This window comes from Heliconius melpomene, chromosome 19, assembly GCF_056956725.1.
Source record: "Heliconius melpomene rosina isolate 202511_hmr_F chromosome 19, ASM5695672v1, whole genome shotgun sequence".
Taxonomy (NCBI): domain Eukaryota; kingdom Metazoa; phylum Arthropoda; class Insecta; order Lepidoptera; family Nymphalidae; genus Heliconius; species Heliconius melpomene.
The window spans coordinates 10613388-10634969 of NC_140407.1; the positions used below are offsets into that span (position 1 = coordinate 10613388).

At 33.0% G+C, this 21582-nt stretch overlaps 2 protein-coding genes across 3 annotated transcripts; one reads left to right on the forward strand and one right to left on the reverse strand.

Annotated features, from left to right (window-relative positions):
* Positions 1-8452: 8452 nt before the first annotated feature.
* On the reverse strand, positions 8453-11670 carry LOC146528713 (juvenile hormone acid O-methyltransferase-like). Of its 2 annotated transcripts, XR_014879127.1 has the most exons (3): positions 10675-11670; positions 10106-10473; positions 8453-9484 (listed from the first exon to the last, which is right to left on the reverse strand). XR_014879127.1 is itself a non-coding variant. In XM_085203789.1 (2 exons), exons 1-2 carry the CDS (start codon positions 10188-10190, stop codon positions 9306-9308), a joined length of 264 nt encoding a protein of 87 aa, XP_085059915.1. In that variant the 5' UTR covers positions 10191-10250; the 3' UTR covers positions 8453-9305. The 2 variants fall into 2 exon arrangements, 1 of the variants encoding a protein (XP_085059915.1); XM_085203789.1 differs by lacking the exon at positions 10675-11670 and having other exon boundaries at positions 10106-10250.
* A 5560-nt stretch (positions 11671-17230) lies between these two features.
* On the forward strand, positions 17231-21111 carry Wwox (WW domain-containing oxidoreductase). The gene is made up of 7 exons (XM_085203255.1): positions 17231-17476; positions 17553-17790; positions 18093-18361; positions 18886-19065; positions 19404-19518; positions 19915-20055; positions 20674-21111. The coding sequence occupies exons 1-7, from the start codon at positions 17385-17387 to the stop codon at positions 20896-20898; spliced, it is 1260 nt and encodes a 419-aa protein (XP_085059381.1). The 5' UTR covers positions 17231-17384; the 3' UTR covers positions 20899-21111.
* Positions 21112-21582: the final 471 nt, after the last annotated feature.

The window sequence follows — 21582 nt, forward strand, 5'->3', positions numbered from 1 at the left end:
CGGTTTCCTCAGTTAGTCTCGTTAAGAGCCTTGTCGTATGTATTTATACCTGTCAATGGACGGCATCGTTGAGCGTTAACTTCGACAAAGACAAAGTTGCTCTTAAAACTTGAAATTGAGAAAATGAAAATATATGCTATGATAACGTGAGAAAACATTTGAAGCCTTATTAATGATTTATTTATCCTTATGTGTCTGTACAATCTATTTTAGTAATATGTCCCAATGAACATAATCAATATCCTTTTTAGCCTCACGCAGTGTCTAATAATTTATATAACACTAGCGACCCCCTTGCGGCTTCGCCCGCTTTTACTACTGGATTATTCATATAATGTATGTTTGCAAAGCACTTAAGATAATGTGAAAATTAATTAAACTCTAATGCAACCCGCATTTTCGTAGTTTCAATAAGGATTTTTCAATTGTTTTACTCGGCAAGGATTTTTTAGTAGGTACCGTAATTTTAAATCTGTGCTACTAATCTTTTCAAGTACTTATTAAAATATATTTAAATGACTATTTTTAGATAGTTAAATGACTATTTTTAAACGGAAGAAATTATAAACAAAAACCTACCTACTAATAACTACTACAAAAAATATGAAACCAAATATATCGCGCTGAAATAATACATTCAACTCCGATTATCCAATACGTGCAAACGCATCTAAATCTTCGTTGCTATAGAGGCAGGGGGGTTTTTTTTTTCGAGCTTGTGGTTAATGCTTAAGAGGGTATTCTGTCCCTGATGAAAAGCAAGCACTACGTGGCTGCCTGTGAGGAAAATTAAATAGAATGCATCGGCCGGGAATCGAATCCGGGCCACCCGCGTGGCAGGCGAGCATTCTACCACTGAACCACCGATGCGTGTAAAGCAGGCGGGCGCGGCGGACGCATGGCGAGTGGCGAGCCGTTTCGCAGCGAGGATTTTTTGATATTGTAACAACTTCTAAAGTACTTATTAAAATTAAAAACAGTAAAAGACAGTTTTGATCTACATTAAATGGCCAACGTAACTAATATACTTATTTATATGCTGAGAGTAAGGGATAAGTAAAAGAGGACTCTATACAGCTGAGGTGTCAACGGCGTGATGTGTCAACAATTAAATGCGTTTTGCGTAAAACTATTCGCAATTTCGAAATAGTGTAAAAAGCAAATTTTATCTTCGTTTAACGTAGAAATTTAATAAAGTATTTTAAAGGATAAGGATTAATACCATTATGGAAAAATATGACTCACAATAATAAATATATTGAAATTATTATTTGTAGACAAAAAAATGATCACTACACGTTATTCTTAAAAGATACGAATATGCTCTCGCGCACTTTTTTGTAGATCTTATTAAGAGGAACAATACTGCAGTACATTTTTTTTATGTAGTACTTACCATTAAAGTAGCGCATGCGCGAAAGTGTCTCAACGGGTAAGACTTTATACACATTTATCGTATTTATGTTAATTTACATAAGAATGTACAAATTATAAACTATATATAAACCTTCTACGAAAAATAGTCGACCTAATGGTGAAAACCGCATCAAAATCCATTGGGTGGTTTAGAAGAAGAAGAGTTAGAAACAACAGACAGACACGAAAAGCGACTTTGTTTTATAAGATATAGGATAGGATAGGATAGGATAGGATTGTAAAATAATTCCAATAGCATTTTTTGACTTCTCTCTTGGGTCATAAATGTGCTTTAGGCCCAGGCAGCACCCGCATCTGCAGTAGACTTGTCTTTGGTGAAACCATATTGCTTACTGTGGAAATAATTGTTAATATTCAAGAAAATTATGAGCTAGTTTAATAATATTATTTTCAAATATTTTACTTAAAGACGGCAAAACAGAGATCTGTCTGTAGTTTCCAGGGTTAAATGTATCTCCATTTTTGTTAAGCGCCACTATTTTGCTATATTTCATTAGGACAGGAAAAGTACTGGATTCAACACAGTTGTTAAAAACTAAAGCAAGCTAAGGGGCAATATTACGTACCAGTGGTCTCAGGCGGCTTCGCCCTCTATACGAATAAAAATACTATACGAATATTTATGAACATATTTTCAGTTTAGGGTGTGAATTCTAAAAAACTATGAAACACGTTTTCAAATAAATATTCTTAAGATGCTAAATTTAAAATTTTATAGAAATCGATGCAAATTTAAATATTTTTCCATACAAACTTTCAACCCCTATTTCATCCTTTTAGTGTTAAAATTTTTCAAAATCCCTTCTTAGTGGCTCAAAATCCCCCACATGCGTGCATCTTACCTCAGTTAGCGGTAACATCTCCTTTTATATATAATATATATTATATATAGATACTAGTTCAGCACTTTAACAGACATACTCCAGTCACCTAGTCACCAGTTTTCTTCAAATTAAGGCTTTTGAAAGTGCTGTAAATTTCTTTTCAATATTAGTACTGAACAGATGTTAGTAATAAATTAGGTTAGGTACATGAAAGGTAGGCTGTTAGACACCGGGGTGGTTTTAGCACCGGCATGTGTCCGGCACGCCCCTCCGCCTTCCCGGGCGGTGGTAGTCCATCAGGATTTCCCCACGTAAAAAAAAGGGACATGTAAGGCATATACTGCAAAATGTTGAAATAAATTTTAAAAAATACGGAAATAGGAAATAAAATATTTATCTTTTATGTAAACATATTTTATCAATGTTAAAAATTATTCAAAATTATTACGTAACATTATATCCTATTGATATTATAATTTAAACGGAGGTAGGAGTATAAGACGAAACTAGTATTGTATTTAACATTCCAGAATATACAATGTCCACAAAATTACGCAAAAATATAAAAGGTGGCAAATAATTATTTATATAAAAGATTATTTAAAGTTTGCACTTTACAACTAGGGGAAGGTGGGGTAAGACGGGGACCTTAAGGAATTTCATAAATAAAACCCTCTGTTTTCAATTGTACAATGTAGGATTTTTTTAAAAAAAACAACCAGACTTTCTCCTTTAATTATAATCAGTCAAAACAAAAAAATATATAATTCTTCTTATACAAAAATTAACTTAAAAAAAATGTTGAATCTCCCCATTTTACCCCACCTATAGGGCAAGACGGGGTATCCCCTTGGGTAAGATGGGGTATAGAATACTTAAACGTCTTCATGTTCACAAACATGGCAAATATGGACAGTTTCGTCATCGTTTATTTTCCACTCCTGCACAACCACAATGCGCCCAATTACCGCATCTCTGGCAAGTTATCCATCCTTCAGTAGACTCAGAATACAAGCCGTAGCAGTAGTAGCCATTCTGTATCTTCGTCATCTGATATATTAGCTCTTCCGTCATGTTATATGGTTTTTTTTGGATCTCTTATTTGTGTTATTAGTTTCTTTTCTTTTCGTTTTGTTTGTTAGCTTTGGTTTCGGTTTACAATTTTGTCTTTCCGCTAATTCTGTTTTATATGGAGAAGCAGTAATAATAGTCTTTGCGTGTGTCTTTGGACTTTTCTTTGTCTTTTTTTGGCCGTTCGTAGATAAGACGTAAACTTTTTTCGGGCTAACCAGATGGAATGCTGCATTATCAAAAGAATTATTATCTGTTGCTTCCCCTTCAGCATTCAATTCGATTTCAGTGGCATCTGCAGCAATGAAGTCATCACGGTAAAAATGTGTGCATTATAAGGCGAGATTCCACATATTTTAAATGCATTAATTGCAGTTGGCATTGTTGGTGACCGAATAAAGCTTGTCCGAAGAGTTCAGCCACTTGAAATTGAGAAACTACTTTCCAAGGATTTGATATTAACTTTGCTGTTAGAGCCTGATCATAAAAAAAAACTCAAAGGCCCCATAACACCAACATCTGCTGGCTGAAATTTGTGGCAGGAAGCATATTATTGTCACAGCATGTTTACGTGCTTCTCGATTAACTGCAAATTTTAGGTGTGAGAGGCATCGCCATCTAAAATCAACATGACTGGGTTGGTTTTAAGAGTTATTCTTTTATAATTTCGAGGCCTACAGATAAAGATTACAGATTATCTATATAAACATATAAAGTTAACACAACTAATAATGATAATTTTGAATTAAATCCAAATCCAAAAAGAATAACAAATTAGCGGGTAAGACCGTCCCGTCTTGCCCGCCAGTAGGTCCCATCCCATCCCATCACCACCCACCACCCCATCTTTCCCAAACTGGACTTATAAGTTGTATAAAATTTTTTGTGGGTATTAATCAAAGCAAGCCGAAATGAATTAATGAGTTTAGAGTAATAAAATAAATAAACATCAATAAAAAAAATATGTCACGCATCTTGTATATCGTATATTATGAACAGTCACGCACTTTATATATGTCAATTATTAAATAAAACCGCTTTAAATTTAAAAAACATGCATACTAAGTAGGAACATATTTTCTCCGACGAAACTTTTTGTGACACTAACAAGTACTACTATATACTAACAAATGGCGTAAAAACAAATTTTGTAGTGACACTGCATTATATATTTTCATAGGGTCCCCATCTTACCTCGCCACCCCGTCTTACCCCACCTTCCCCTTTAATGCATATTTGTTCGAGTAACTAGTAGGCGGTCAGAATATTTGAAATTTATAGACCTCCTTCATATAATAAGCAACTTTTTGCATCTGAACTTTCACTTTTATTAAAATTACAATAAAAAATATACATTCGTCATTAAATATTATAATAGAAGGGGATATGGACCTTGACTTGTATCATCTAGTATTAGAAATAATTATCTGAATCTGATGGCGGAGTACGGACTGTTATATGACATTACAGAATATACGCGTATTGAAAAGAAATTAGAAACAATTACGAAATTGTGTTTAGATCACATTTTCATAAGGTCGCGCTAGATCAGTGCGTGCACCGCTGGAGTCGAAACTGTATTAGTGGACCATCGGCTTACCGTCGTTGCACTATGCAACGTTTATGAATCACCGGTAATTAATTGTCAATTTAACAAACAAATAAATATATTATACAACTCTGTAATCTATGTAATGTAAACTGGGAGCGCGTTGATGATTTATGTACACAACTGGAAATATACATATATCTATTATACATTTATTTCAATCTGCATTCTCGAAAGCTAGAATAAGTATTTCTATAACTAAAAATACCTGACGCGTTGCACCCTGGATTAATAATAACATTATTAATCTATCTAAAAAAAAAGGTAGGCTATTTAACACATGGAGACGTAATCCGTATAATGCTTATTTAAGACTACAATATAATTAGACGAGAAATAAAGTTCATAAAGTTTTTGATTTATATTACAAAAATAAAATAACTATAAATTATGGAACTGGAATACTGAAAAACTGTGGAATATACTAAATAAAATTTCTGACAGAATATGCAAGTCAGTTGACAAAGTAAGTTGTCGGTATTTAATTGTATTAATTTATCACCAAAATAATTTCACAAATATTCGCAGTAGGTTTTCCTGATGCCGTTCAAAAAATCCCCAATTGTAAACAAAAATTACTAAATAGTACAATAGATAATAATCAATCCATTGGTAGCATAAAATTTTAAAAAGCATCTGAAAATGACGTTATTAGATAGTAGTAACGTCATTTTCAGTATCTTATAAACGTCTTGAGGTTTCTAAGTAAGGCAATGGTGAAACAAATCTGTAAACTTTGAGCCTAACTTATAAATATAGTTTTTTGAAATAGGCATCCGGATGAATTAAAAGCTGGTTGTGTGAGACCTGTAAACAGGTCAACACAGCAAGCAGTCAGCAATTCAAAGGTCAGCAATTAGCCGATCAATTTATAAGTAATCAAATTCATTATTTTTTTGATATATAAATAGGAAGTACTTTTAAAAAATGTCTAAATATCAGCAAAAACTAAAAAGATACAAAACATAAACATAGATGCCTATAATAAAAGGCCCCGCCCCGGGTGCCCGAAACTAGAAAATCAAGATACAAAAGGTCTCCGGTCACACCGGAGGTAAACGGGTCATTAATTTAAAAAAACCTGCACTTGTAAGCAGCCAAATCTGTTAATTTTGCGACTTTGGATTTCCTGTTGAATTCTTATTTCCCTATTGTTAACGCAATTTGTAGTAAATTATAATATCAGGAAATACGAAAAAATGCGTCATTGATTTTTTTTAAAACCGTATAATCTTTTAAGTACCTAGTTAGGCTTAGCTTAGATTTGGTATAAAATGATGTAACATAATATGTAGTTGCAAATGTATAACCCTACATTGCTTCTGTCTTGCAACTTACAAGCCTGCCGTCGTACAGTGTAGTAGTTAGTAGAACGCACCACGAGTACGATCCGTCTGAACGTTGGAAAGAGACATTACAAAACTATCTGAAGCGCTATTATGTAATACAGCGGATGCGCCTTCGACATCTGCAGTGCAGATTCTGCACTATAGAGTATGGACTGAGCGGATCTTGCGTGACATTATGTAAGGCCAGTGTGTCAATAGTACTTAATCTTGGGAGTAGTTCCAATATAATTCTTTAAGTCAAGTGGAAATCGAACTCACGACCATCGCGTTTTCAATCATACAATGTCCCCGTTGTTGTAAAGTATGCTAAGAACTTGTAAAATATTTGCAATAATAATTTAAAAGTGCCATCTATTGTAATTCGGTTATATTATATAAATTCGAATCAACTCCGACATGACAGAGGAGTTCAGGGCCCAAAAGTGTTTCTGGGATTCGGTAGAGAGTGTTGACTCTTATTTAATTATACAGAGTGTTTTTGTCAGCACCACTTTAAATGAAACCACAGTTTTAACTACTCTTTAAAAGACTAATACAATTTGAAACATTCTTTTTCTTCAAACAAAATAAATAATGAAATTATCATTGTAAAATAAAACACCGTTTTTTTAAGAATGTCGCACGCACCCATAAACGTATCGACAGGGCACCGCCGCACACGCCTCATTCCGAAATCGAGTCGTAGGTATTGGCGATAAAGTTCGAAGTTTAACCTTTATTTTTGTAGTAGTATGTGTATACGTTATTGGTATCTATGCGTAACTGCATCTCACGAAATACAGGTATGGATAAACATCATGAAATTTAAAAAAATCCTACGTATAAACTGTTGAGGTATCTTAATTTCTTTAGGTATGGGTTTGAAATATTTTACCCTACACGCTCGCACTTCCACTCTGTATACTTTGGTAATTACTAATTTAAGTAAAAGAAAATATTTACAATCTGACACTTGTGCAAATAGGAAATATTGCTAGCTTTGTTCTGTGCTATAATTCATACTTATACTAAAATCGTAAAAGGGTCGGTGTTTGTACTTGGAAGATATTAAAAAAAAACTTTATTAACGTAGTATATAAATTTGTAAATAATAGTAATTGCCGTAACAGTTATTACAACTGTTCTACTGAATTGACTAACTCTTTAGCTTATTGGTAAAAACGCCCACATTTCAAGATTTAGGATCGGGATCGAAGTTTACGCTGGAAAAACCTAAATATCATTTTGCGAGCAAAATCAAATAAACTCCCAAAAAACTGTGACTTATATTAGGACTGTTAAGGTCAATTTGGCTTTAAATGTTATTCTATTATTCGGTGAGTTTACGACGTAAGTAAAATGTAAATATACATTATATTAAGAAAATAAAAATAATGACAAACCTGACAAACCTAACAAACTTGTCATTCGATGAGGAAAAAACAAGTTCCAAAATCCAATTATTATAAAAATCTGTGACGTATATTTGAACGGATGTATATTTGAACAACGATCTAATAGGTATGTATATCATAATTATTACATCCTGGATGTATTCTGCATCTATTAATTTAAACAATAATTTCTTTTACATATAAGTTCTTTTTTTTATTTTATTTACCTAAAGATCTAAGAACGTTTTCATTATTTTCTTTTTTATTTTTTGAGAAGAAGAGCAAATGGGCTCTACTAGGCTACCAAATGATCTTCGATGACTGCGAAGTGATAACCCAGATACTTAATGAGTTAGACACAAATATTTAAATTGTACTCATAATAACTATAAACAAGATCTTAAACCAAATATGTTTAAAATTTAGAAATATATATATTTTTTATAAATAATAATACCTGGGTAACTACTAGGGGTTGCAATATCGAAACCGATCGATCTATCGATCGACTTCAGAAAAATCCCGGGGTACCGGTTTTTTTCATATTTCCGGGATTTGACAAAATTAGTAATTTTTCAAGCCTTTTCTTATTTGTAGAGTTAAGTTGTAAAATGTATTTAATGCTGTTCCTGAACGAGTAAATTAAATTATTCATTGACTTCACAACACATTTGACTGTCAGTCAAATCAGTTTATTAAACGAATAATCATGTAGTTTAAAGCGGGCGAAGCCGCGGGCGGGCCGCTAGTAACTATACTATGTTGGTTAATAAATAAAAAATAAAAAAATATAATTTAAATATTTATTACAATCACACTTACCCCTTATTATACATTTACATATTCTAATTTGCTTATATTTTTTTATATGTATATACTACCAGGGTATACGAAATCTGGTAATCTATTTATACAATACAATATTATCTGAACTAACGAAAGAATTATTAACATATTACGTAAAAATTAAAAAACTATTTTATATTTAAGAACTAAAAAACCCACCACTCATTTTTTAACCAATTAAATCTACTCAAGTGTTCTGTAGAATTTTAATGGATTCAGGCTGTTGTTACTTAGTTGTAAGTTCTATGTTTTTGTATGTTTTGCTAAAAATTGTCGAATGCTGCAAATTTTCAATAACACTCTCGATAAAAGTTAAAACTATTTTGTTTGCTTTTATATTCACTAATTTAAACTAGACATTGAAATAGAATAATACGGAGGAATCAAAATTATACATCTTGTATAACTTATTATCCATCATGTAATAAATGTTTCCTGAAATTCAAGTCATCTTGATCCTTGAGATGTTGAGCGGGTAAAAATGAAACAGGACAATCTCTCCATCTTATTCTTCAAAAAACATTTTATATTTAAAACTAATTTACATTTTTTGACAAAAGTAAAAAAAATAACAAAAAAGAAAAAGACACGTGTATTTTCGGGTGTGTTTGTTGTGTGTGTGTATGTGTGTGTGTATGTGTGTGTGTTCTATGCGTGCGTGCATACGAGTTCCTATTTTGTGTGTGTATACATTTGCTTCTAGTGCATTATTTTATATTGTACTATTAGGCATTGGGAGATGAACAAAATATTTTATAATAAGTAAAATGTCATATACTGTAACAATTTCTACTAGTTATTTCTGAGCAAATACCGTGATAAGACGATAGTCTTTTCTCGTTCGGACTGAACCTTCTTCATTATAGTATTCGTGGTCTATGAGTTTCAAATCTTTAACAGTTTTCAAATAGTCTTCAAGGAAATCTTCTATCAGTTCCTGCGGTAGTTTAAACGGATCGATCGATGCTAAAATATCTGTTACCAAAAAATGAATATACTTAAAAATTATGTTTTTAAGAAAGCTCTGCTATATTTTTAACCAATTATTGTGCCCCGGTGTGGTTGCTAATTAACAATTTTGAATTATGTTCTAGGGAATATATAATAAATCTATTTATTTTTCACGCCATATTGTCGTTCAAATACAAGTATTTTTATTTTATTTTATTTCAAGCTACCCAGGTCGACACGACATGCGTACCTAATTATTTTTTTGTAAAACACTGAGCGTAACGTCTTAAAAAGTAGCAAAAGTGCAGAATACAGAAACTTTCAGCCAATCCTAAGAAAAATGATACCAAATATTTAAGCAGGATAGGCAGACGGCATTTAGTGTTAAGACACTCCGATCTCCACTTTCCACCGAATTTTGGAGGCATTAAGTTTTGAGTGGGGGAACTCAACGTCCCGCTTTTACTTCGACACCAAGGCGAAGAAATGGAAATATAATTTTAAATAAATATTTAATTTCCTCGAGTAGTTATCGCACCCATAACCAGACGCGTGTTCAGTCACACTTTGTGCCCCTGCGCCACGACTGGCCTCGACTTATATTAGACAACCAAATATTTATATTCATGATATTAATTTACTTACTTTTAATAGCATCCAAGCCGATGTACGTATATGATTTTTCAGTACAACGTACTTCAACATTGCTGAATCCGATAGATGTCATCATTTTCTCAATTTCTTTTTCAGGGACCTTAAAAATCGAATTTAACAAATTTAATATTGGGTCCAAGAGTTAGGAAATTATATTTATAAAATGATGTTTAATTTTTTTAATTGCCTGACAATCCTGGTATGGTGTCACGCAATTTTCAACGTCTCTCAGCCAATTTTTCCATTTTTTTTGGCGAGCTAAAGCTCTATAAATAACAAACAAGGGCATGTATCCTAAGAATATAAGTAGACAAGTACCACCCCTCGTCAATAAATTGTATATATTTGTGAATGCTATCCTGAAACATACAAATGGTAAATTTCTTTACTTATATTTATTTATTATTTGATTTAAATATATCTATCAATTTTAAACGTAGTGTCTTAACACTAGGTTCCCTCTGCCTAACCTATTGTGTGCGGGATACAGAGTGAAGCTGATTTATTTATTTAAATATATCTATCGTGCAATAAAATGTGAAACTTATTTAAGTACTCACTCTTGCTGTGTTATCCAATGTAGAGCGTAACTAGAAAAAACGAGATCAAACTTTCCTTGCAACTCGTCAGGTAAGTCACCCTCTATGTCGAGGGTGGTGAAGTTGATAAGGTTGGACGCGTAGTGTTTGTTTGCGAATTGTACCATTCTGTCACTTTTATCACTTCCCACGACTCTAGTACAATTACTGGGTAAAAATTTTGTTAGTATATTTGTTGTAACACTTCCATCTCCGCTACCAATATCTAAAACTGCGTTCCCGTCGTTTTTCCATTTAATTTTCTGTGCATATTCTTCTAAACATTGGAATGCATCCCTTTTTGGTAAACTATTACTTTTATTATATAGTTCAGCATTGTCCATGTTGAGATATTTTTTAGATTTACATATAGTACGCTAGGAGCCACTACGCGTTCGCCGCGGTTTCCTCAGTTAGTCTCGTCAAGAGCCTATGTCGTATGTATTTATACCTGTCGATGGACGGCATCGTTGAGCTTTGACTCCGACCAAGTCAAAGTTGCTCTTAAAACTTGAAATTGAGAAAATGAAAATATAAGCTATGATAACGTGAGAAAACATTTTAAGCCTTATTAATTATTTATACATGGAAGAGGCAGCGCTCCTTTTACTGAAACTGCATATAGGGTAAAATATTTCAAACCCAAAGCTAAAGAAATTAATCAAAGTACCTCAACAGTTTGGACGTAGGATTTTTTTTCCATTTCACGATTTTTATCCATACTTGTATTTCGTGTGACGCATACATACGTATGCGACGTTGCCGCTTTGACAGGTAAATGTGTGCGTGTTTATGTTATACTTTACAAATGGCGTTTTATTTTAAAATGATAATTTTATTATTTACTAGTGGACCCGGACCCGGCTACGCCCGCTTGAACTATAAGAATATTTTCGCGTCGGTCATACTGTGCCGCCCGTAGGCTAGGTCATTTCAAATCAGTGACATCTCCTTAATTATTTATTAATATATTATACAGTAAACCATAATTTCAATCTAGATAAAATGCTAAAAGTGACTATAATGTTTATTTTCATAAGGATGAATATCAAAATGTTGCGGTAACGGTCGCGTAGCGACGCGACGGTTGTTATTAACATGGCAGAATAAATTGCATGTCAAATTAGAAAGTACTATAAAATATATTAGTTTATATGTGTAATCTAATGTTATATAGCCTATAGCACTTTTGAAGAATGCAGCTTTCATACAAAACAAAAACAAAGTAAATCGGACCAGTAGATCCAGAGATCTTAGCTTTCAAACAAACAAACAAACAAACAAACTCTTCCGCTTTATTATATTAGTATAGATTTTGTTTGAAAAAATAACTTTTTTATTTTTGAGATTTTTTTTTTCTGAATTATTTAGGCTTTTATAGAGTAATTGAAACGCTGAAAGTTTCATTTAAAATGGCACTGACAATTCCACTCTGTATATCCTTATGTCTTCCCGCTCTATTTTAGTAATATTGATTAATTGATCTTTTTTTAGCTTCACGCTATATCCTCCACACAGTAGTGTAGTGCAAGGGAAACTAATGCTCCACAATTTCTGCCGACTTCTGAAGGCATGACATTGACCGGTAATACTCAACGACGCGATTTGCCTCGACACGAAAATGGAAATACTAGAGTAGTGGCAAAACTAGAATATTACTTTTTTTAGGGCTTAACCCGATTTTTTTTTCGGAAAGCACAAGGCAAACGAGCGTAAGTTATCGTCATTTGAATAATTTTAAGGCATTAGTTTGTCTACGAATATATAGCTATACTTAATATACTTATAATAAATCTGTTTGTAATAAAACTGTATTTTTAACCGACTTTCAAAACAAGGAGAAGTTATTCGAATAATTTATTCGATTAATTATTTTGGATGAAATTTCGATATTGGTTTATTTGATTCGATTTCTTTGTTTTTTTTTTTTATTGAAGATGGGTAAGCATTTGTCCGCTATCTCACCTGGTGGTAAGTGACGATGCGAACGATGGTGGAGCATGCTTACCCAGAAAATGCCTATTCACTTTTTCCTTGAAGACGGCCAGGTTATATTTAACGGGGAACAGTTGAGCAGGAAGGTTTGAGTTGATTTGAATATTTTTTTTACTCTAACCTCCACCTTGTTACTAAATGTACATACAAAATATTTTTACTGTTTTATTGTGTACTGAGGGGCCCGTGCGGGGGCTCGCTTGAAATAGAAATATAAATAAAGAAATTGAAAACTAAAGATTCAGACAACTCAGTAAAACAGTTGTATAAAATAACTATTACGGTAATTTGCAAATTTGTCGAACTAAGTACTTTAAATTGACATAACTTTCTTTAAGTCCTAATGAATAAAACATTAAATCAGGTCAGATATGTTGAAGGCCAAAAAAGTTGCAGACTTTTAAAAACACGACATTAATTTGAAGCAAATATTTTTTGATGATTATTTATCGAAAAATCGTAAGGTCGGTACATATTACGTAATTCTCTTAGAATGATGAATAACCTATGTATTATATGTCTCCTGTATACATTTAATTTTATTTAAACATTGTGAATTAGGATAAGTCTGAAAAACAGCGCTGAAGACAACACGTCTCACAGCATTCGCTGAGCCTCATTCCTTTTACCGATTTGTTATATTTTTACTTGTTTAATTTTTGTATTCGTCTTATTTTACGTATATTCTTTTTAAGCTTATTAGTATAATCTTAAAAAGGTAATAAACTTTTTTGAATTTGAATTTACTTCAATAGGTATTTCGCTTGGATACATACATACCTTTTTAAAAAAAATTAAAGAAAAAAACCTTTTTTAAGAACAAGCTTTTATTATTTATTAATAAAATGATCTAAAAAGTTACAAATAAATTAACTGTAATAAAAAATATAACACTTAATAAATAATAAAGGCGTGCACATTTTGGTAGCAAGAGGAAAAGAATGTGCTGAATATCTTTATTTAATAATAAATAATATCTTTATTACCATCATATATCATCATATATCTATGATCCATAGAATTATACCATCAAAATGTAACATGCTTTTATTTATATATATATATATATATATATATATATATATATATATATATAAACATGCTCATAATAAAAGGAACTTCCCGGCTGCCCGATACTAGAAAAACAAGAAAAAAGATAAGAAAAAGGTTTCCGGTAAAACCAGAGGTAAACGGGTTATTAATTAAAAATATCTGCACTTCTAAAAGGCAGCCAAATTTGTTAATTTTGCGACTTTGGATTTCTTGTTGGATAAATACTTGTTTGCCTCTTGTTAACGCCATTTTTAGTAAATAACGAAATACGGAAAAATGCGTCATTGTTTTTTTTTTAAACTGTAAAATCTTTTGAGTACCTAGTTAGGCTTAGGTTAGATTTGGTATAAAATGATATAACCTAAACTGCATTTAAACTAAAACCGCCAAATCTGTAGTTGCAAATGTATAACCCTACATTGCTTCTGTCTTACAACTCACAAGCTTGCAAGCATTACGTACCACGAGTACGATCCGTCTGAACATTGGAAAGACACATTACAAAACAATCTGAAGCTAGCGCTATGTACCTATACTAATACAGCGGATGCGCCTTCGACATCTGCAGTGCAGATTCTGCACTATAGAGTATGGACTGAGCGGGCCTTGCGTGACATTATGTAAGGCCAGTGTGGCATAGTACTTAATCTTGGGAGTAGTTTCAATAATAATAATATAATTCTTTAAGTCAAGTGGAAATCGAACTCACAAGCATCGTGTTTTCAGTCATACGATGGGGGACATCGTTGCGCTAAAAATATTTTCAATAATAATTTAAAAGTGCCATCTACTGTGATTCGGTTTTATTATATAAATTCGAATCAACTCCGACACTCAGGGCCCAGAAGTGTTTCTGAGATTCAGTAGAGGGCGTTAATTTTTTTTCCAGCTTCATCCTGTATCCCGCACATGATAAGGTAGGCAGAGGGAACCTAGTGTTAAGACACTCCGTTCCCCCTAGGATTCCGATTTCGGAGGCATTGCGTGGCGAACTGTTATCGTTATTTAGATTCCAGATCTATTTTTTTTTACATTTTTAAGTCAAAGGAAAATATTTATCACGCTCAACAAATTTTGTTCAGGGCGCTATTATAATTTAGTTACATCATCATATATCAGGTGTGAAAGTCTTCTTTTTTTTCCGGACTTTAAGTTAATGCTGTTAGCCCTATTGACCTTTACAGCGACACCGGCTGGGTAGGGCAGAGAGTACTCTGTCCCTGAAAATATGCAGGCACTGTGTGGCTGCCTGTGGGAGTGCCGACGACGCAAGGGCGCCCCCTGCGGGGCTCGAACCTCGGCTTGCGGTCGTCGAGCGGACTGGGAGTTTCCCTATTCTAAGCAAAGCCAGCCGCGACACAGAAGCCGCGACCGGGGGATAAAATTAGACTAATCTAAGGGACCTAACGGTCCCTAACCGCTGGACCCGACAGCGCCGAGACACCGCCGGGCCGTGAGATAAGCTAGACTGCGTCATCGGTTCCGGCGACGACGACGGTGTGTGTGTCGTGCGTGTGTAGTGTGTTTCCTACCTACGTACGGGGCGTTTGCTACGGTAATGGCGTCATCGGGGTCTAAGAGGACGCTACGCGGGCGTCTACGAAGCGCGTGAGGCGTCTAATTACACGCCTCAGTGACGAGGGGATTCGCGTGCGAGCCTGCGCGCTCAAAGTAGCGCTTCGCTAAGCGTTTGCAGTGCTCGTGAATCGATTCCAGTTCAAAATCTCTATGTAGGTCGACATTACGCACGTACCAGGGGGAACCTGATGCGATACGCAAGATTTTATTTTGTACCTTTTGCAAGGGAACAAGCTTGGTGTGTGCGAACGCAACGCAAACGTAAGTAAGGACAGGTCTAATACCTACAAGTTTTGTATAGTGTCAGCTTATTTCTAAGTGACATTTTACTTTTCTTGTTTATGAGATGATATAATCTATTAAGAATGAATTTTGCTTTATTGCAGACTTTTTTAATGTGGGGTTTGAAAGTGAATCTAGAGTCTAGAGTGACACCCTAGATATTTGACCTGTTTTTCCCAGGGAATGGGTTTATCTAAGAGATGGATGGTAGAGACTCTTTTATCTTTATTGATAGGGAAGAGTATTGCTTTACTCTTCTTGGGATTGACTTCGATTCTCCATTGGCGGAACCACTCATCGAGTGCGCGGGCCGCTTTCTGGAGTCGATCTTTTAATACGATAGTACTACGGGAAGTGGTGCAGAGGGCTGTATCGTCGGCGTACATAGCCATGTGAACATCCGGAGTGAGCGGCATGTCACTGGAGTACAACGAGTACAGGATAGGACTGAGCGTGGAGCCCTGGGGCACGCCTGCACGGAGGAGGCGGGGGGAAGAGAGAGTGCCTTCGACTTTATAGCGAAAGTATCTATTAGTGAGAAAGTCCCGCAGGATGTGCACGAGACAATCTGGCTGTATTGCTGTGAAGATGATCCCTAAGGTTGTGTCGAGCGATATGCTCTACAACGCGGTGGACTTATTGTTATGTTTCTTTCTGAAACCGAATTGCTCATTTCTGAACGAAAGGTCGGCCTCTACCACCTCTGAGAGTCTAACGAGAATGATTCTCTCGTAAATTTTACCTAAACAGCTGAGAAGGCTGATAGGTCGGTAACTGGTGGGGATATTCCGCGGCTTATTAGGCTTGGGAATGCCTATGACTATGGCCTCCTTCCATTCGTCGGGGAATGAACACGACTTAAGAAGGGAATTGAAAATAATGACCAATACAGATATGAGCTGAGCCGGTAGGGACTTGAGCGTTCTATTTGATAGTTTGTCGGGCCCCGGGGCCTTCCTATCTTTGAGGTTTTTGATGATGACTTTGACCTCGTCTTCCGAGGTCGGGCGGGGCGGTGAAAGTCTTCGAAACTATGTAGCTTAAATCCTTCCCAGGCCTAATAGCTACTCTACAAAAAAGTTTAATTGAAATCAGAAAACAAAAGTAGTCCAGAAGATGTGTCTATACAAACACAGAACAAACAAACAAACATTTTGAAATTATAGATTTGTTGTGTAAAAACACCGAAACACAAAACCAAAGCATCTTATTCTCGAACTTAGAACACATTTATATATTACTAAATTAGAGAGTTATATATTACAAGTGTTTATCTAATTCAAAACTACAAATATAAATATAATTTCCTTAAATTTATATTAATTAGACGATTTGCAACCTTTTTTTTTTTATTAATTTTTATCATCATTACATAAAGTGAGGTTTTCAGAAAAGATAACTATCACAGAGTACATTCTAATATACTATAACGAGTATATTATTCTAATATACAATAACTATATACATGTATGTCAATGTCATTGTCACTGTCATAAATTATAATCATTTATCTTTGGGTCACTTTGTGTTTGGGCAAATGTGTTCTGTATCTGTGACTTTGTTGGGTATTTGTTCTGTGATTCTGACGCCTTATCCCTTTTATAAACAACAACAACATAATTCTGACGGCTTGTTTATTTAATTAGTAATTGTAATAAATTCCCATACTATTGGATTTAAAATAGTCTAAATAACTTCTTTTCAGGCAATTAGGCTTAAAAATACTTATCTAGTAGCTCTAAAGAACAGCCACTTCACTAAAATTTTACATTTATTCATAAAAAATGCATAACATAATTGATTCGGATAGTGAAGATGAGCTTCCACCGGGTTGGGAGGAAAAATCAACAGAAGATGGAAATGTATATTTTGTAAAGTAATTACTTCTATAAATAATGAAATCAAATATTTTTTTACTGCTATTATTTTATATTTTATTATTTATATTATAGTACATGTAATAACAAAATACAATGGACTCATCCACGCACAGGTCATAAGAAGGTTATTCCAAAAGACTTGCCATTTGGCTGGAGCAAAAGTACAGATGAAAATGGCAAACCCATATATATTCAGCAAGAGACTGGAAGCAAAACCTTTATTGACCCACGTTTAGCATTTGCTAGGGAAGAAAAAAAACATGTTCATGACTTTAGGCAACGATTTGATAGTTCTTCTACTGCCTTTCAGGTATATGTTCCATGTTTTTTTTGCTTTATGCTGTATTCTGTATGTAGAGTAGGCAAAAGAAACTTTCTATTAAGACCCACCACTCAATTTATGAGACACTATGTTGAGTGGTGAATATCAACACCACAATATGTTTTAGCATAGTAGAATGAAAATAATTCCTTTCTCTAAATTTGTCATAGTACCCACAACATTAATTAAAATATATATATTTCATCAAAAAAATATATATATATATATATTGTTTTCTTTTAAAATGAATCAAAGAAGTCAAATAAACAGTAAGTTACTCATATTTTCAGGTATTACATGGAATTGACTTATCGGGTAAATATGCCCTTATCACAGGCTGCAATGCTGGAATTGGTTATGAGACAGCAAAATCTTTAGCCAGACATGGCTGTAATATATTAATGGCAAATCGTAACATAGAAGCCACACATAAAGCTATTAAACAGATAACTGAAGAAGTAAATGTATCAGATGATAATTTTAAAGTAATAGAACTGGACTTAAGTTCATTAAAAAGTGTCAAAAAATGTGCTATGGCTGTTAAAACTGTCTTTTCAGAGTAAGTATTCTTATTCACTTTCCTACAATAATATTAGAGCTAAAATACATATGCTAGAAATTGAATTGAGATGCTGAATACTTAAAAGTCACACTCTTTTTTCTGCCCAAATGCAATTTTGGTTTATTTTCATTAATCAGCAATTTTATTAACTTTTTAAAATGAATTAAGTTTATTTGAGTGATATTAATTAATTTGCATTGAAAGAAAAATTTTAGGTATATTTACATATTTTCAAAAACAGTAAATGATCTGAAGGATATATTATTTAACCAAAACAATGTAGATAGAATTTATATTTTATGTTACTTCTATATTTGAATTCCATATTATAAAAAATGAATTACTTATTAATAAACACTGTACTATAAAAATATTGTGTGGTTGTGTTGAAGACCCACAAAGACTATCATATTTAAAAAAAACAAAATTGTTACAATATACAATGCAATGCCTTGTATACAATGTCAAGCTGAAATCCAACTGAAGACAATAAAACATTCAATAATTTTGTTTATTTTTAGCCATCTGGATATGTTAATATTAAATGCTGGAGTATTTGGGCTGCCATACGAAGAAACTGAAGATAAACTAGATAGAACTTTTCAAGTAAACCATTTGTCTCATATGTATTTTGCATTATTACTGGAACCATTATTAAAAAACGGCTCGAGAGTTGTATTTTTGTCATCAGAATCTCATAGGTAAGTCCTCATTTTTTTTATATAATTAAATCTAACCATCCAATCAAGAGACTAATATTTTTAGTTTTTTTAAGTAGCTAATAATTAATTTGTTCTCATAATAAAATGCAAAATTGACCAGTGATTGAGGAACAGTGTCTGATATCAGTCTCTTAACATGTTCTTATATGAAAAAAAATCTTTTATTTGTAATTAATTAGTGGGGTCCGGTCATTCTGGCAGTCTCATTGTTTCTCATATAAGAATATTTTAACAGACTGAAAATGAGCTATGATGAAATGACAACATGAAACTACAAAAAATATAATCTATTAATACCTATAAAATAATCATTTCAGAATGGCGAGTCTAAAAAATGTTTTTGTAAAGCAAAATCTTGCACACCCCAAAGAACAGTACAGTACAATGACATCTTACGCTAATTCTAAATTGTATAATGTTATCACTGCAAAGGTATGGCACATAGTTTATGAATTAGAATTATTATTTTGTTAACTCCACACTGTATTCTGCATGAGTTATATTGAAAGTAGGCAAGTGCTATACAATGTGAAGATAAAAAAATGCTTAAACGATTTTAACATATTGCTAGTTTGACGGTAACATTGAGTATTATTTGATGTGTTTCTGAAAATAATAATAGATTATATAAAAATCCTACAATGCTGGCATCATTGTAGCATAAATAAGTGCAACAAATATATAAAAAATTCGACAGATTGATAAAAATTTATGTTTTAGTAGTCAGAGCGCATAAAATATATAAAAATAAATACAAATATTTTTAATATAGTACATATATAGTATATTTATGTTTAAAATTATAATTAATTGTATTTTCTTTTTCAGGTTTTAAGTGAAGAATGGAAGGAAAATGGCATTGCAGTGAACTCATTACACCCTGGTAACATGGTTTATACAAATCTACCTAAGAGTTGGTGGTTCTATCAATTGTTATTTGCATTAGTTCGGCCATTTACTAAGTCTCTGGTAAGCAAAATATTATTTTTTTTAACTTTACGACGTATCCCGCATATAGCAAGTTAGACAGAGAAAACGAATTGTTAAGACTTATCGTTTTCCAAGCTCTGCCAGATTTTCGAAACATTGAGTGATGAGTGGCAGAATTCAATGGTGCGCTTTCTTTCGTTACCAGAGTGAAGCAATAAAAATAAGTCCCCCAGCCATATAGCCTCTAAAACGAGAGAAATAATCTGAAGAGAATACTTAGTTCTCTAAAAGTTATCTTAAAAATTGTGTCAACTATTTTAAACACTTTCAATGGTTAGTAATATATGTATTTTAATGATAATTTATTAGTTTTATATGTGTGTAATACACTACTTTAATATTTTTATTATTCATGTTAAAAACTCTACCTTTTAAAATATAAATTAAGGTTAAAAAATATATTTGGATATATAAAAAATCTGAAGATGCTGGTCGATTCTTTTTACTATTAAGCTGTTAACTAAAACTACTATTGGCACAATAATAATCGCATTAATATTCCACATGGCAGCTATCTCATTAGCTAAGTTATTTGGACTTTAGGATATGTTTTTTTATTATATGGTATTAATATTATTATTATTATTTTGTCAACAGCAACAGGCAGCCGCTACAACCGTATATATAGCAACGGCAATGGAGTTAGAAGGGGTTACTGGTCTTTACTTCAATAATTGCTTCTATTGTGAAGAGTCGAGCTTGGCTCGTGACAAGGATATTGCCAATGAGGTATTCGCCATATCCCTCAAGATGATTGAAGATAAAATTGGGCCTGATAACATTGAAAAATATATTAAAAAATATTGTAAAGATGAACAGTAACCTTATATTAAATTTGTTTTTGTGTCTAGTTCTATTTTGTTAAATTGAACCCACAACCATCGTATTTACAGTCATTAATCACATACATATTATTATTTTTTATATTTAATTTAATTAATCATATATTAATCAGTCGTGCTTGGATAATTGGTATTTAGGTTTCACAAATATAATATGAATGATTTTATATTTTAATAAAACGTGGGAAATATGTATCTTGTTTGAATTTTCTTACCTCTCTACTCCTACTTCCTCTATTACTGAACAAGTTTAAATTAACAATTACGTTAATTCAATTAAACATTAACGTGTTATTAACATTAATCAGTCCCATTAAAAATTTTGCAAATTATCTGAAACCGAAGAAATCTAAGGGTTAAATGTCCATTATACTGAAAAACTTTAACTACAATATAAACTGTATCAGCTCTACGCTATATCCTGCATACCAAGTTATAAAGAATCTGGTGTTAAGACACTCCATCTCCATCTCATTTTCCGTGTATGATGTGCGTGTTGAGGGAAGAAAAGTCTTACCACTGAGAAAATGAAAATCTTGTAATTCCGAATTATTTATTGTTTTTAATGTTTTATTTTAGCATAGATTTGAGAGTTTTAAACAAAAGTCAAGAAGTAGCTACCTCTTTCACGAGCGTCCATCAAAGCTCGTATTTTTTCTTCAAG

Coding starts and splice junctions, on each gene's coding strand:
- Wwox (XM_085203255.1), top strand. CDS start 17,385: ATGCATAACATAATTGATTCGGATAGTGAAGATGAGCTTCCACCGGGT. Junction 17,791..18,092: donor GTTCTTCTACTGCCTTTCAG/GTATATGTTCCA, acceptor TCATATTTTCAG/GTATTACATGGAATTGACTT. Junction 18,362..18,885: donor GTTAAAACTGTCTTTTCAGA/GTAAGTATTCTT, acceptor GTTTATTTTTAG/CCATCTGGATATGTTAATAT.
- LOC146528713 (XM_085203789.1), bottom strand. CDS start 10,190: ATGATGACATCTATCGGATTCAGCAATGTTGAAGTACGTTGTACTGAA. Junction 9,485..10,105: donor CGGCTTGGATGCTATTAAAA/GTAAGTAAATTA, acceptor TTTTGGTAACAG/ATATTTTAGCATCGATCGAT.